The sequence below is a fragment of the Phlebotomus papatasi genome, chromosome 2 (genome assembly GCF_024763615.1).
Source record: "Phlebotomus papatasi isolate M1 chromosome 2, Ppap_2.1, whole genome shotgun sequence".
Classification (NCBI taxonomy): domain Eukaryota; kingdom Metazoa; phylum Arthropoda; class Insecta; order Diptera; family Psychodidae; genus Phlebotomus; species Phlebotomus papatasi.
Genome location: NC_077223.1, coordinates 110,233,721 through 110,250,766, shown reverse-complemented (window position 1 = coordinate 110,250,766; position 17,046 = coordinate 110,233,721). Strand labels below are relative to the sequence as shown.

General features: G+C 35.0%; 1 protein-coding gene across 1 annotated transcript; it reads left to right on the top strand.

Annotated features, from left to right (window-relative positions):
- The first annotated feature begins 4,738 nt into the window (after positions 1–4,738).
- On the top strand, positions 4,739–15,814 carry LOC129800808 (ionotropic receptor 93a). Its single transcript, XM_055845476.1, has 9 exons — positions 4,739–5,255; positions 5,319–5,608; positions 7,008–7,670; positions 7,739–7,850; positions 8,700–8,866; positions 8,932–9,105; positions 11,847–12,074; positions 12,138–12,303; positions 15,026–15,814. Exons 1-9 carry the CDS (start codon positions 5,147–5,149, stop codon positions 15,760–15,762), a joined length of 2,646 nt encoding a protein of 881 aa, XP_055701451.1. The 5' UTR covers positions 4,739–5,146; the 3' UTR covers positions 15,763–15,814.
- Positions 15,815–17,046: the final 1,232 nt, after the last annotated feature.

The following is a 17,046-nucleotide window of genomic DNA, read 5'->3' as shown; positions in this document are numbered from 1 at the left end:
CCAAACCCATTAGCAGCACTCATAGGTCCTCGTGGGATATTCAGGAGAAAGTTCTTGGGAATGTTGTCGCAAAAGCCCCAACGAGCAATTAATTCTGGTCGAAAGGGAGCTTCATTCTAAACTTTCCAATTTTCTCCCCAGGTCAACATCCCCCTCCCACTTGACTCGATCCTGCATAAGTTCAAATATGATTTATGAATTTCATTTGAGAGGTAATTTCCGGGTAGCTGAGGATCCTGAAAATCCGCTGCAGCATTTTCCTGTCAACTCCCCGGATGCTTCTATAAATGGAAAAGATAAACATGAAAATTCAGCCGGAAGTCAGGGAGGGCAAATAAAAAAGAAAAACCGGAACATTTTTAGGTCTCACGTATGAATTCTTAGATGGAAAAATTTCTTTAATTTCTTATACATTCCTCCACATAGCAAAGTTTATACATTCTGTGCATTTTTCATGAATTTTCACTTTCTATCCCAATTGAATCACCTTCCACGAAATTCAGGGAAAAGTCACACAGAATCACCAGGCAAATAAATTAAAATTTTATCTTTAGAATATCCCATGAGAAAATTTTAAAAGATATTTCAAAGGAATTGCAAAAAAAAATTCCTTTCTCGTTTACATTTCTTATTTGGCTTTTATTCTTTCTCGGGCAGGCTCATATTTTTGCACCCTAGCGACAAAAGAAAAGGAAAATGAGATAAGTTCAAGGGGAAAAACTTCTGTTTGAGATCGCAAAAAGAATGAATAGGAAGAATATAGAAAAATCTCTGAGTAAATAGATAAAAAGAAGGGTTTTTTTTTCATCTCAAAAATTTTCCCTCCCCAAAGGGAACCTCCTAATCCGCTTAATCCAATTTCACATGGAACAGATATACACAAAAAGAGCTTTTCCTCCTCAGCACTCAAAGGCATATTTCTTATTATTTCGATTCAATGACCCATTATTGTGTGTCCTCCGCAATGTCCAATGAATATGAGATTCATAATCGTCTTCCAAGGGTTTGCTAACAGAAATCTGTGGGGAAACTGGAGATGCGGGAAAATTTCCGAAAAGGAAAATCTCCAATCCAACCCCTATAATTATTCATTTTATTTGAAGTATCTCTTTGCCCGGATCTCTATTGAGGATTTCCGGGAAAATCTTCAGGATGGGAAATCAAATTCAAACACGGAGCACAAGTAATCCCTAAATTTTCCCATACAACACTAGCCACAGTCCAATTTTGCCTTCAAATGCCACTTCTCTCACATCAATTGACCATGCACTGAGGAAAATTTAAGAAAATTAAATTTTCTATAAGTCCTCTACACTGAGAAAAAATAGGATGCGATTAACATTTTTTCCTCAGAAATTTAACACTTTTTCGGTGTAAAAATATATCAATATTTTTTAATGTTAATTTTACACCTTTTTAAGGGTAAAATTAACATGAAAAGGGGTACCTTTAACCCCTAATACACCTAAAAAGGGTAATATTTACACATTTTAGATCAATACTGCAGGGTAAAATTAACATTTCCGGAATGTTATCTTAACTTTTTCGAATTTCACTCACTCAGCGTAGGTTTAAAAAGAGCACTTAATAAAAAGTAATATTTTGCTTGAACGGTTCTAGTTTCTGAAATCGAATTTTTGAAAAATGTTGTATTTTTTAGTACATAATTTTTCATTGCTACTCAACTAATTAACCATTTTAGGCAAATTTGACATTTTTGGAAAGGTATTCGTCTAAGTTATCCTTAAATATTTTGAGTTTGTAAGATTACTACAAGAGGTTCGTTAAACTCAACAAAAATACATATAATTTTTTATATTGAAAATGTCATAAGTCGAGACAGAGCTGTACGTGAATTATTTTTCTTGAATGGTCTTTTGGTGCTTACGGGTTTACTAGCGATTGAATTATATCATAATGATAAAATCACTTAGATTATTTCAAAATCCAAAACTGGCAAATAAATACGCAAAAACAAAAAAATAAAAAATTTAAACACGAGAAAGATAAATCATTTACAGTTATTTAACCGATTCATTACCATTACTCATTTCAAGACCTTTCCAGCAAATCTGAATTTGACCAAATCGGTTGAAAAGTAAGCTCTCTAAAGTACTAAAAACTTCGATCTCCAAAAATTCAAGATGGCGATTCTTATAGGTTATGGGTGTGTTTGAACGAAATGTTCGCCTGGACCATTACTGAAATATGTCACGAAATAAAAGAAATCGTAGTAGCCGTTTTTGAAATAAACCACAAAAACTGGTTTTGAAGGGGACGAAAGGGGTGGGCGGGGAAGAAGCAAAAAACGTTCGGAAATACTTTTTTTTTGCGGGTCACCGAAGATCGTAACGGTTCCACTTTACCCTCCCTCCCCCAAAATAATCAAAATCGGATCAGCATTGAATTTTTGGTGCAACAAACTTCGACTGAAAAGATTTTGAGGCTCGAAAAGAGCATTTTGCATTCAATTTTCGAGTATTTTCTTCCAAAAATACCTTCTTGGTTTCTTTAGTAAACTTTCACCTTACGAAACCATCAAAACCATCAAAAAGTAAACCTACCAACCGTTTTTGGTCATTTTTGCTAGTACGCGCGGCATTTCAACAAATATTTCTTGGAATAGAGAAAAAAATTAGAATTTAAACTTAAAACTATATCACGTGCATATTTTAAGAAATCCATAAATTTTGATAACGACATTGCCCCGTTTAAATATGTGTTAATCTTAAAAAGTTTATAAACCGATCTTTGTAGGTTTAGGGTTAAGATTAAATTTGAAATTTTCCTTAATTTAATTTGTATTTATAGAAAAGTGCATTTGGACATTTTTCAGGATTTAAAGATTTATTTCTCATTTTTACTTAATAATTTTCCGAATACGAAAACCGATGTGGCATTGGATCAAAGATGAATTTTAAATTAAAAAAAACTTAAGGATTGATAATTTCCGAAGAAGAATTGAAAGAAGTATCAAAGAAGAATTGGAGCTATTGCTAATATCTTTTCTTTAAAAAAAAAAAGAAGAAAACAAATCTATGACCTTCCTGAACAAATTAAAATCCTCAGAATCGGACTAAAATCATTGAAGCCATATACACCGCAGCATTGGATTGAGATTGAATTGTCCCAAAATCGGTTTCTGGGACAATTCAGTGAGAATCTAATACGACAGTCTAAATGACCTCAATGAAATCGTTTAGATTGCGGCCTTAGATTAAGACTTAATTATTCTAAATCCGGTTTTGGAATAGTTCAATCCCAAACTAATGCGGCGGTGTAAATAGTCTCATTTATTCCGATTTTTTCAAGTAAACACTAAAGTCTCTTTCGTCTAACATTTCTTATCGGACATTATTTTGAAGTAAAAGTGCGATTTCCCCTACTCTGAAAAAATGTCTTGTTAAACGAACAAATGGATTTTGTTAAATTTTGTTAAAAAGATATTATTTACCAATTTAACAAAACTCTTTCTTATATTTTACACAGAAAAACACCCTTTTGACAAACTTTTAACAAGATCCAGTTGGCCGCCGATTTGACAAAACTTTTCCATATTCTGTATGGAAGAACATCCTTTTTACAAACTGATCTTGTTAATTTGACAAAACATTTTTTTCAGAGTGAAAAAAAGCTACTCAAATCCATAAGAACGCTTTTGTATATTTATCTAAACCCATGGAAACTGTCAAAATCGATTAAGAAATCAGTCAAAAAACAATTCTAATGTATTTTTTTTTCGCTCCACACATAAAAATATTTCGTAAAATTGTTCGCAAATATTTGTGAATTCTTACTGGGACTTACAAAAGGCTCGTAAATCGTATAACTTACACACAAGTTTGTAAAAATTTGTATTTCTAACAAAACTTGTTCATAACATAATTTCTTGACTAGCATTTTTTGCTTTTACAAATATTTGTTTGGATATGTTTGTAAACACTCAAAAAATGTTATTTTGTCATTTGTTCGTAGAGTTTTGTCACATAAACAAAGATTTGCGACCAAGTGTTTGTAAAAGAACAAAAAATGCTCATCAACAAAGTTTGTGAGAAAAAGCATAAACTTTTACTAACTTGTTTGTGGGTTATACGCTTTACGAGCCAGGAATTTCACACTTACGAACAATTTTATAAAATACTTTTCAGTGCAAAATTTATAAAGCATTGATGTTGTAGTTTTTTTTTGAGAAAATTTTTGTTCCTTCCATGCGAAAACTTTTCTTTTGGATGATTACCCGACATTATTTAATAGATTAGTCGTCTTTCGGCTTAAGCTGTATGCTTACTTAGGACATTACTCTGAAAAATGTTTAATCAACTGTTCTAAATAATACAACATGAAAGAAATAAACTTTACTCTAAATAGAAAACCACTCCGAAAAAAAGAATTAATTTTACATCGCTTCGAGTCAGTTTTACTCGGTTTTTGTTCTGAGTGTACTTAATTTCAGTAGAGCCATTGCAAGTCTGCAAATTGCCAGTGTAATTATTTAATAAATTATATCGTTAACTAATATAACCTACAATTTCTTTTTGTAATTAATACAGGCTAGTGGCAGGAGCAACATATTTCTCAGATTAAAACTATTTTCAGTTGAGAATAATTTGATATGGTTTCCATTCTATTGCGCATTCCGTAATGTTTCGAGCAATAAAATCCTACTAAAAATACTTAAATGGTCTTTCTGGTGAAATTGGGCTTTCAATTTTCCCCCAAAAGCATCCTCTGAGAACTTGACCCACAAAAAAGTTCATTGAGCAAGACAGTGCGAGTGTTGAACTTTGAGGAAGGGAAAAATGGGTTGATCGAACACAAATCATTGTTAATTCATCAGTAAGATTCAGCAGACCTTTAACGGAAGCTTCTAAGCAGCTTTCCATTTCATTTTCCGCCAAACTGTGCCACACACTTTCACATGGCATTTCCACGTCTTCGGCACTCCAGCAACGTTCTTACGAGTATTAATAAATTTTTCTTCCTTTGCTCTTGATTGAATTTGTACACCTGGACAAAATAATCTGGGAACTCAGTATTTTGGGGTGAAAAATTAATCTCAGGCGATCGTGACACGATGGTTGGGTATAAAATTGAAGATTTATGACATAAGCAATCTCATTCGGTTCCAAAGTGTGAACGTGGCAAAATGCTGAGGACGTTCCTGAGGATTCTTCTGCTAGTGCTAACAGTTCAAGTGAATTTTCTCGTGAAAGCAGATGATTTTCCATCTCTCATAACAGCCAATGCTTCAATTGGTAAGTGCTTCTTTATCCTTGTCTAGAGAATCCTCATTCTCAAGTGTTCTGTGCAATTGATAGCTATAATACTGGACCAAGAATATCTAGACCAGAAATATGATCCCGTCTACACAGAAGTTCAGGTGATAATTGAACGAGTTCTGAGAGAGGATCTTAAGAATGGAGGCCTCTATGTCACCTACTACTCCTGGACGAGTGTCAATCTCAAGAAGGACTACACAGCAGTACTTGTAGTGAGCAATTGTGACAACACCTGGAGAGTTTTCCGGGAAGCCAGGGCTGATACTCTTCTTCTGTTGGCTCTTACTGACCCAGATTGTCCAAGATTGCCACCAAGTGAAGCTATCATGGTGAGAGATTATTCAAATTTATATAGTAGTACGGTAGTACCTGTGACTAAATGATAAGTATTTTACTAAATTTACTCAGTAAACATCACTGAGAAAAAAAAGAGCCTGCGATTAACATTTTTTCGTCATAACTTTAACCCTTTTTGGGTGTAAAAATATATCAACATTTTTTAATGTTAATTTTACACCCTTTGAGTGTAAAATCAACATGAAAAAAGGGTAATTTTCACCCCTAATACACCTAAAAAGGGTAATATTTACACCGATTTCGGATCAATACTGCAGGGTAAAATTAACATTTCCGGAATGTTATTTTGACTTTTTCGGATTTCTCTCAGTGAGTGATTTAAATTTAAAGTTTGAAAAGTTAATTTAGGAATAGAATATATTAAGAACTCGAAAATCAGTGCAATTATCATGAAAATTCACCTAAATAGAAGGGTAGAGTCATCATTTACGGACGTTATACACTAATGGATAGCTTGCAAAAATCTTAAGTTCATATCTAATTGATATCTGATTGATAAGGGATTTAAACACTCAATATGTTAAATGCTCATCGCTAAAATCAATTTTCTTTTATTAAATTTTAATTAATTTAGGGTAAGTGTGCCAAATTTCGGCATAGTTGCATGCAAGCAAGCGCCTGGCAAGTTGGCCTTTTTATATGGAGCTATTTGAAGCCAATTCCTAAATTGATCTCGGACTCAGCTCACAGTGCTCCAAGGAAAAATTTATTTAAACAAAAATTTAGTGTATTTATCCCTCTATACGGAAAGGTATCTTATAATACGGGAAAACTTCTCACTTTTTAAATATGTAGCATAACAATCAGGAGTGCAGAAAAATTCCCATACGCATTTGTATGTGAAAGTAAGAAATTGACTTCAACTTTGAAGGCCACTCATGCAAGCGTCAAAGTCTGAAGTTTGAAATGTAATATTTTTTAATATAAATTGATTTTTTTTAATAATTCTTCTTCAGGAGTGTTTGCTTAGAACCTTGTTAACAACTTATCGTCTGTATTTGCTCTAAAATTATTCTCAATACATTTTAAAATGAATAAAAATGTAGACATAGCTTTGGTGGCCTATTCAGGCTACCCTCATTCTCATAGTTCCGTGCCCTTCCGAAATTCTTCTAATGCCTTTTTTCGGATCATCTTGTTCGTCTAAGCTAAGCGATATTTTTTAAAATATTTTTTTTTGCATTATATAATCTCTAGAGTATGCAAAAACTAAAAATTAATGGCAAATTCGAGGAACAAAAAAACTGTCAGGAATTGCAAGCTGGCCGAAATTTGGTACACTTACCCTAATTAATATATTTTTTAATTTACAAGGACATTACATTTTCTCTATTTAAAAGGAGAACAATAACCATTTTTTCTTGGTCCTAGATACCCCTAACGAGCGGTGGTGAGGAACTCCCTCAAGTTCTTCTGGACCTAAAATCCTCCCAAGCCCTGAAATGGAAGTCAGCGATTGTTCTCCATGATGATACTTTTGCCCGCGACATGATCAGCCGTGTAGCCATTGCTGTGACTTCAGAATCCCCCGATGGCTATGTAAAGCCAATGTCTGTGTCCCTGTTCAAGATTCGGGCTCACATTCAGGAATGGGAACGCAGGAAATCCATCCGAAGAACCCTTTTGAGCCTCCCAACCAACTATATAGGGAGAAATTTTCTGGCCATTGTGACAACGGTGATTATGGAGAATATCATGGAAGTGGCCAAAGATCTGGGAATGGTGGAACCTTTTAGTCAGTGGATGTATGTGATCTCAGACACGAATTCCGAAAGGAATAATATCTCTTCAGTGCTTCCGCTGATTGGGGAAGGTGAAAATGTGGCCTTTGCATATAATGTGACCAGTAAGGATCCAGCTTGCAAGGTTGGGATTACCTGCCACTGTGCAGAGCTCCTGAGGAGTTTCGTCCTGGCACTGTCTAGGATGATTCGTGAAGAGAAGGCAGTTTATGGGCAGATTTCCGATGAGGAATGGGAAACCATAAGACCGACGAAGAAGGAACGGAGAGATATGCTCTTGGAGACGATGGTGGTAAGTCTTGAGATTGTGGCAGGACGAGCGGAAGGTGCCATTGATTGTGATGAATGGCTTCTTTGCAGACTCATCTGAAAAGTACCTCAGTCTGCTCCAATTGCACAACATGGAAAGTTCAGGCAGGTGAATACTGGGGCACGGAGTATCAGACGAATGTCGACAATAAAGTTCCACAGAGTAAGCAAAATCCCATTCCAAATTCTCATGGAAGATTCCTTATCTTTCAGCTGTGATTCTTTCACAATCACGGCTATTGTAATGCTCGTAATGCTGTGATTTGGTCAAGTACCTCTGATCGGTCTTATAATTGTAAGGCAGATGTTTTCCTTAATATTCCTTCTAAGGCACCCTACAAAATTTCATCTTGCATCTCATTGTCTAACGGCGTTATCACACTTGCACATTAAAATTTTAATGTGATTCACATTAATTGTCGCTTCTATTTTCGCTTGGGTTTTTCTATTTATTGATAAAGATGTGGACTTGGCATGCAAAAATAAGTTTAAATTTACCTAAAGCCTAAATATTTTTCACATTAAAAAATTAAAGAGAAAATCGCATTAATTTTTCGCATTAATGCTATAAATCAATTTATATTAAATTTTGCGGGCCAAGTCTACCTTTTTATCAACAAATAGATCAAATTTTGAATATAAAATGATTCAAACACACAAATTACACATTTGGACTCTCACCAGTGACAATTAATGTAAAATGTAAATCATATTAAAATTTTAATGTGCAAGTGTGATAAAACAGTAACTCTATGCGTAGCTAATTTGACCCCAGTCTCCCCTATTAAACTAAAATATCAGAAATTTCAAGTAATTTTAATTTTCTAAGGACCCATTCAAATTTATATTTTTGAATTAGTAAAAATATAAAATTGAAAAATTAAAAAAAAAAATAAAAATTAAAAATTACCAAAACTTTTAATTTTTTTTAATAAATATTCAACTTGTACTGAAAGAATCACAGCTCCTATAAACTCAGTCAAGCTTATTAATGTCTTTTTCTCCGGACTAGATTATGTTGAGGAGGAGTGGAGTATCGTAAATACTCCTCGAAGATCTTCAAAATTCCTCGACGTTGGCACATGGAAGCCAAACGATGGGGTTCAACTGAACGATGTTCTCTTTCCGCACGTGTCGAATGGTTTTCGGGGCAAAAATCTCCACATAGTCACATATCACGTGAGTTACATGTTTTTGGATTTTGCGACATATCCCCCCTTCACATAAACATCCCTCATTCCCAGAATCCACCATGGCAAATTATAGCGTACAACGAATCAGGAGTACCGGGCGTAATGCGAGGGGTTGTGATGGATATTCTCAATGAGATGGCCAAAAAATTGAACTTCACTTATACCATGCACGTCATCCCGGTGGCCATACCCAAGGCTAATGAAACTGAGGAATTGAGTTACAATGTAAGTGGTTCGTTTACAGCATCCACGCCCAAAGTAATTGGTGAAAGTGCAACCTCTTTATAGCTTACCCACACTCATGGTATCATGCATAGTTTGAATTTTATGTCCCATCCACTTCCTGACTCTCTCTCTTCCAGCTAATTAAGAGTTGCTTTATTAGCTGACAAACTCACACAAGATCTTCTAGTTATGCACACATCCGTGCGGATACTCCATTTTCAGAACATGAGAGGAAATTCTTGAGGAAAACTTCAGGGTTTACTCTTAATTATGCACTGGTATCATATTTGATTTTATCATCTACAATTCACGAGCACAACACTGCTACAAAAATTAATTGACAGCATGAAAATCTTTGGTCAAATTTATTAACCTACGAATGAGGGAAAAAGTTCCGGCTTTATACATAGAATGCTTCTACGATATTTTTTTTTTAAATCTTTTTCATTTATTTTGGAAAATAAAGTAAGCAAGGGGTCTAAACTAGCGAAATTATTGACCTCACAGTCATTCAGGGGATGCACAAGTATTGTCAGCTAAACTGTGAGTGGTAGATCGTCGCTGATTAAGGTCTATAATCAGCTATTCGCGTCAATGAATCTCTATGGGTGGTTGAATTCATCTCTATAATCTGTTGATCATATTGATCAATCGCCATGATCGGCTGATTGTCTTGATCAGTCTCCATTATTAGTTGAACGCGACGACTATCAGTCTCCATGATCGGCTGCTCATTTCGATTAATCTCCATGATCAGTTAAACGCGTTGGCCAATCTCTCATGACCAGCTGACCGCGTTGATGAATTTCCATGATCGGCTGACCGCTTCGATCAGTCTCCATAATTATCGGTTGATTGTGTCATTCAATCTCCATGATCGGCAAAATACGTTGATCAGATTCCATTATCAGACGAACGTGTCGATCAGTCTCCATTATCTCCAGAATGCGTTGATCACACTCCATGATCAGACGAACGTGTCGATCAGTCTCCATTATCGCCAGAATGCGTTGATCAGAATCCATTATCAGACGAACGTGTCGATCAGTCTCCATGATCGGCAAAATACGTTGATCAGACTCCATGATCAGATGAACGTGTCGATCAGTCTCCATGACCGGCAAAATACGTTGATCAGACTCCATGATCAGATGAACGTGTCGAACAGTCTCCATGACCGGCAAACCGCGTTGATCAGACTCCATGATCAGATGAACGCGTCGATTAGTCTCCATTATCGCCAGAATGCGTTGATCACACTCCATGATCAGATGAACGTGTCGATCAGTCTCCATGATCGGCAAACCGCGTTGATCAGACTCCATGATCAGATGAACGCGTCGATTAGTCTCCATTATCGCCAGAATGCGTTGATCACACTCCATGATCAGATGAACGTGTCGATCAGTCTCCATGATCGGCAAAACGCGTTGATCAGACTCCATGATCAGATGAACGTGTCGATCAGTCTCCATGATCGGCAAAACGCGTTGATCAGACTCCATGATCAGATGAACGCGTCGATCAGTCTCCATTATCGCCAGAATGCGTTGATCACACCCCATGATCATATGAACGTGTCGATCCGTCTCCATGATCAGATGAACGTGTCGATCAGTCTCCATTATCGCCAAAATGTGTTGATCAGACTCCATGATCAGATGAACGTGTCGATCAGTCTCCATGATCGGCCGAATACGTCAGTCAATTTTCATAATCAACTGGTCGTTTTGATAAATCTCCATGATCAGATGAACACGTCGATCAGTCTTTAAAATCGGTTGATGGTGTTTATCAGGCTACATGATCGACAGAACGCTTCAGTCAGTCTTTATAATCGCTTGATCGCATTGATCAGACACCAGCACAAAATTTGACAAAAATTTGTCCTAAAGTACTCGACCGACTGTCTCCAGTTATCCTTTTCTGCCTTTCGTAAAAGACTAAAAAGATTTCTCCTAAACAAAACATTTAAAAAATAGCTGGAGTATTAATAGGAGCACCGAAGGGTTAATAGGATTAATTATAACTTTTTAAATATAACCCTACCACAAAAAAATACAATAAACTTCCAGTATATCAATTACCCCGGCTCGAAATTTCATTATTTCATTGTTTTGCAGAGCAAAATTCCAATAAAAAACTTTATTCCTATTTTAATTTAAAACAGCAAAATAAAGTTAAATTAGAATGTTTTGTACAACAGGGGAACTGAACAAACAAAATATTAACAATACAGACTGAGTGCTTCAATTATTTTGCATCCAGTGAAAATTCATAATATTGCTGAATTAAAATCCAAAAAAACTTTTAATATAAATACTGTGGTGAGCTTTTATTATTTTTGGGAGTTTTCACTTCACTCATTCTGTTTGTTCAACTGTTCATGAATATTTAACTTTAACAATATTTTCCTATTAAAGTTATTCTGATGCTTGAAATTGTTATGAGTTTGTCTGAGAATGTTCAAGAGGATGTTTCCTATTTCACAAGCATTAAACTTCTACCCTGTCCCTGTTTTTTTTTTTGCAAACTTTTGAAAGAGGATTAGACAGTCAAGTAATTAAGAAAAACAAATGGCACTTTTTAAAAACTCCCACTAATAGACATCACTTGAGAAGGTCTAAAGAAAGTGGCTGTAATAGCCAAAGATGGAGAAACATGAGAAACATGCTTTTGAGAGTTTGAGTTTGGGAAATCCTGCAGTATTAATACTCTTTCTTCTCTTGTGCTACTTTTAGTCAACAGAGGAAGGACAACTACCCACAACGACAATCCCCATGGAAATTCTCAATCTCGTGAGTCAGGACAAGGTGTTCCTGGCAGCTGTTGGTGCTACTGTCAACGAAAAGTACAAGAGATTCATAAACTACACCATCCCCATCAGCATTCAACCCTATAATTTTATTGTCTCACGACCCCGAGAACTTAGTAGATTGTATCTCTTCATGGCACCTTTCACCAAAGAAGTATTTATGATGCAATTCTCTTAAATTTCCGTTATCTTTTAGATATTCAAATTTCGCCCCTAGACTTGGCTCTGTTTAGCTGCTTGCATAGTTGTTATGGGTCCTCTCCTGTACTTAGTCAACAGATTCAGCCCATTCTACGAACAGAAAGGTTTTGACATCGCCAGGCTGGGCCTGAATCGCATCAACAACTGTTTCTGGTACATCTACGGAGCACTTTTGCAACAAGGTAATTTTTGGGTTATAAAGAAGTCATATAGTGGATGTGAAAACGTAGATATCACCCGAAACTTAATTGCTTTGTAATTTGCAAATTTCACCCAAATTTATGAATTTCTACGTTGGATGTGACTTCAGGATGCCAAAAAGGTGCTTATGAGATGTCTGTGCAGTTTTGTTTTTATGTACAAGAGGATTTTCAGGGAGGAGTACTCTTTCCAAGAAGGGAGTAAATCTCCAAAAGGTCTTATAATTACTATAGTGTGGAACAGTGTCTTATGAAAGCCTTAATGAAAACGAAATTTAGGTTATGCTGAGATAGGCCGGGTTGTAATCAAATACGGTAAGCATAGGGGTTTATGGTATACGTACGAGCACCTTTAACACTAAACCTACCGGCCGTTTTTGGTCGTTTTTCGGTCAAATAACAAAACCGTGGTAGGGTAGTATTAGGGGGGTGACATTACCTTTGAAAAATGCGACCAGTTTTAGTGTAAATTTTTTCCTGTTTTTGTACACATTTTACGAGATATCTCCAAAACTACGTAGGTTGCCAATTTGAGGTTTTCGGTTGCCTCTTCGTTATTAAATTGGCTTTTATTTTGTATTAATATTTTTTGCTAATTCATTTTACAATGACAGAAAATAGCTAATAAAATCAAAAGTTTTTTCGGCGCGCTAGAAACATATGGGAAACATAGGAAATGTCATGCCCCTGGGTAGTATACTCAACCAATTTGTCTTGGAAAAGAGCAAAAAATTAAAATTTAAACACTGAAAAATAGGGGAAAGTACTCTCCCTTCGAACGTTCATGCCTTCGAATAATGTGAATTTTCTTTTATTTTCCTAAGAAACTTACACATAATTATTAAATAATTATCAATAATTGATAATAAGCTAACTAATATTTAATAGAAATGTGTATGCCACTTAGGAAAAATAAAAAAAAAAATCACATTATTCAAAGGCATGAACGTTCAAAGGGAGAGCACTTTCCCCTATATTACATGCATATTTTAAGAAATTCATTAAGTTTGATAGTGACATTTTACCGCTTAAATATGTGTTAATTTTAAACCGGTCAATTTGACCGGATCTAGGTAGGTTTAGTGTTAATCCCACCACATTTCTGTTGCCGTAGATGTGAATGGCTTTGCAATAATGCTTTTGTAAGGGTTTCTTTAATTCTAGTACTGAAAGATGGTCTTCGTCGATCTTATATTAGGGCTTCGACAGACCTGAGGATTAGCCGAGAGACGGCTTAGCATAATTATATATGAAATAATGGTTAAACTTCATTTCCATAATTTTCCACTAAGTCGTCTCTCGGCTTAAGTCGTAAGTGTGTCTAGGGCATTATCTATTATATCCTATCAGGAAAGATCATCCTTAAGTACCAGACCAGAACTAAAGCAAAGCCTACGAAGAGCAGAGGTGCAAAATCATTCTCAGAGTGGAAAGTAACCCGCATCTACGATAATATAAAAAAAAAACCCAGGACACAAGCTTCAAACCGAACATAGTGCCATTTGAATCAATAATGTGTATATAAAAGGTCTTCTAGCGGTTTATGTAAGGTCTTATGCCCTAGATACACTTACGACTAACACATTCAGTCAATTTAGGTACTAGAAATACTTGAGATGGAATGTTTGCTCATATTATGGAATTAGTTTCAAACAGATTAATAGATGATTTTTTAAAAAGAAAGAATTTTTATCTATTATGGGGTGCGGGGAGCCGCTATCAAACACTCGTCTTAACGGTTACTGAATTTAAATTCTGTGCATTAATTCATTACAAACTCTTGCTTTACGGCGTTATCACACTTGCACATTAAAATTTTAATGTGATTCACATTAATTGTCGCTTGTGAGCATCCAAATATGTTGTTTGTGTCTTTAAGTCACTTAATATTCGGGGTTTTTTCTATTTATTGATAAAGAAGTGGACTTGGCCTGCAAAAATAAGTTTAAATTTACCTAAAGCATAAATATTTTTCACATTAAAAAATTAAAGAGAAAATCGCATTAATTTTTCGCATTAATGCTATAAATCAATTTATATCAAATTTTGAGGGCCAAATCTACCTTTTTATTAACAAATAGATCAAATTTTGAATATAAAATGATTCAAACACACAAATTACACATTTGGACTCTCACCAGCGACAATTAATGTGAATCATATTAAAATTTTAATGTGCAAGTGTGATAACGCAGTTAGATAGAGTAACTATGCTAGAAAACAATTGACAACAAGAATTCAAATTAGGAAAGAGGAAAAGGCCAATTTTAACAAATTCGACGGGATGTTACGTACTCAATTTGCGTATAATGTGTAATACCATGGTAATGAATGGGTTAAGTCAAGAAACGGCTCAAGTTGCAAGTGTGTAAAAGGGAATTATAGTGGTTTATTTTTTAAATTCCCATACCATCTTATTTAATTGTCACTACAACCCTTTGATGGTCTTAGCTAGAACTTCTGTCTCCAGTCTTACCAAGCCTTACCCCACGTCTTTTCTTATCCTGTGATAACACCATCTATCTGATCATCACATTAACTGAGTTAAAATACCGGCATTCCACAAAATGTTTACACTTATTAGAGATATCTCCTTCGCTTTAAGTACCCTGCCTCTTATAAGACCTTTAGAGAATTTCTATTAAGTGCAGCTAGTGGCAGCTAGTTCATTACTTAGACTTCTATCGGATGAATTTCTTTTCAGGTGGAATGTATTTACCTCAAGCTGACAGTGGCAGAATAATTATTGGAACGTGGTGGCTAGTTGTAATAGTCCTAGTTACTACATACTGTGGTAATCTTGTGGCTTTTCTGACCTTCCCAAAAATCGAAATTCCCATCACGACGGTGGGACAGTTGGTGGGAAAAAGTGGCGCTGTGTCGTGGAGTACAAAGTCAGGGACGTTTCTGGAGGAATTTCTGGCAGAAACTGATGAGCCTAAGTACAAAAAGCTCCTGGATGGGATGGCTTTCAACACTGAAACTTCCTCAGATACCATTGAGAATGTCCGTCAGGGGAAGCATGTCTACATCGATTGGAAGAGTAATTTGCAGTACATCATGAAGAAAGAGTTTCTGGTCAATGATCGCTGTGACTTCGCCTTGGGAGTTGAGGACTTCCTGGATGAACAGATAGCTATTATTATGCCAAGGGATAGTGCATACCTCAATCTCATTAATTCAGAGATCACCAGATTGCATCAGATGGGTTTCATCCAACGCTGGCTCAAGGAATATCTCCCCAAGAAGGATCGCTGCTGGAATGTAGGCAAAGCCATTGAGGTGAACAATCACACGGTGAATCTGGATGACATGCAAGGATCGTTCCTGGTACTATTCATAGGGTGTGTTCTGGGTGCCTGTGTCATCATCCTTGAGTGCATGTGGTTCAAGAGGCGTGAGCTCAAAGAGCAGGTCATCATTAAGCCATTTGTAAAGTGAGAAAGAATGGAAATTCCCTCTTAGTTGCTAAATACAAGGAAATGTCGAAAAACACTTTTCTCGCACCCACGTTCCTTTTCAAAGAGCCCCCGTGTGTTTTCCTTCCTTACGAGGGTGGTTGGGAAAACAAGAAAAAGTTTTCATGCAAGTCACTCGGAAAATACAGCATAACTTCCTTTGTAGCCCAGGGCGAAAAAAAACTGGAGTCTCATGGTCTGTCCTCAAAAGCAGCAGGAACTGCAATTTTTCTCAAACACTGATCGAAAAGGTAACCGGAAATGAAATTTGTAGGAACAACAAATGAATAGTTAAGGTATTTTTCTACACATGGCACTTCAATCCTTAGTTTTTTTATAAATTTTTTAATATTTCTTTTATAATTTTTTATCTTTATGTTTTGCTAAAAATTAGTAAATTTTACTGATTTTCTTTAGTAAATTTAACGAATTCATAATTACTATTTATATCATCTACCAAGAAGTAATATTGGAAGTGATTGGGTTTAATAAAATAATATTAAAATTACAATTTTACAAATATCTTTGTAAAATTTACTATTTTCCTGAATTTTAACAATTTTTTTCAATGTTTTTTCCAAAATTCGTGAAAAATGCTACGTAAATACAAATTATTGGAAAAAATAGTGGAAGCCACCTACATTTATTTGTAAAAATTAAGTAATGAAAATATTCGATTAATGAAAAAATAAATAAATAATGATAAAAGAAAATAAATTCAAAAATGAAGAAAAAGTAAGTATTTTATTGTCTTCTTGAATCTTGAATAAAAAAAATGCATAGTTGTCTATTTTACAATACAAAAATCTTTTTAAACTTATTAGTCGTCTTAGTAAAATCAACTTTTCTTTTAAATCCAGTCAACCCATTTTAGAATTACATCAGACCATTTCTTACAGTGCTAATTTTGTGTCCATTTCTTTCAAATTTAAATCAAATAAAAATTTGTAAAATTAAGTTAATTAATATAAGATACATATTTTTTTAATAAAAAGTGTGTCTTTTTAGATTCCTAAAAGATTTTTTAGGAAGTTCTATTTTACGAACCTTCTTAGTTAAATCAACTAATATTTTCTGAACACTGAAGAATTATTTCTCCGAAATTCTTTTTTACAGAAATAATAGTAGGGACCAAGCAAATTTAAGTGACTTGCACTTTAAACAAATAATTTATTTATCGAATAAACATACTTGTAACACAATTTTAAAGATATTTCATTGAAAATATTATCGATTTAACATTGAAAAGATTTTTTTTTGTTAATTT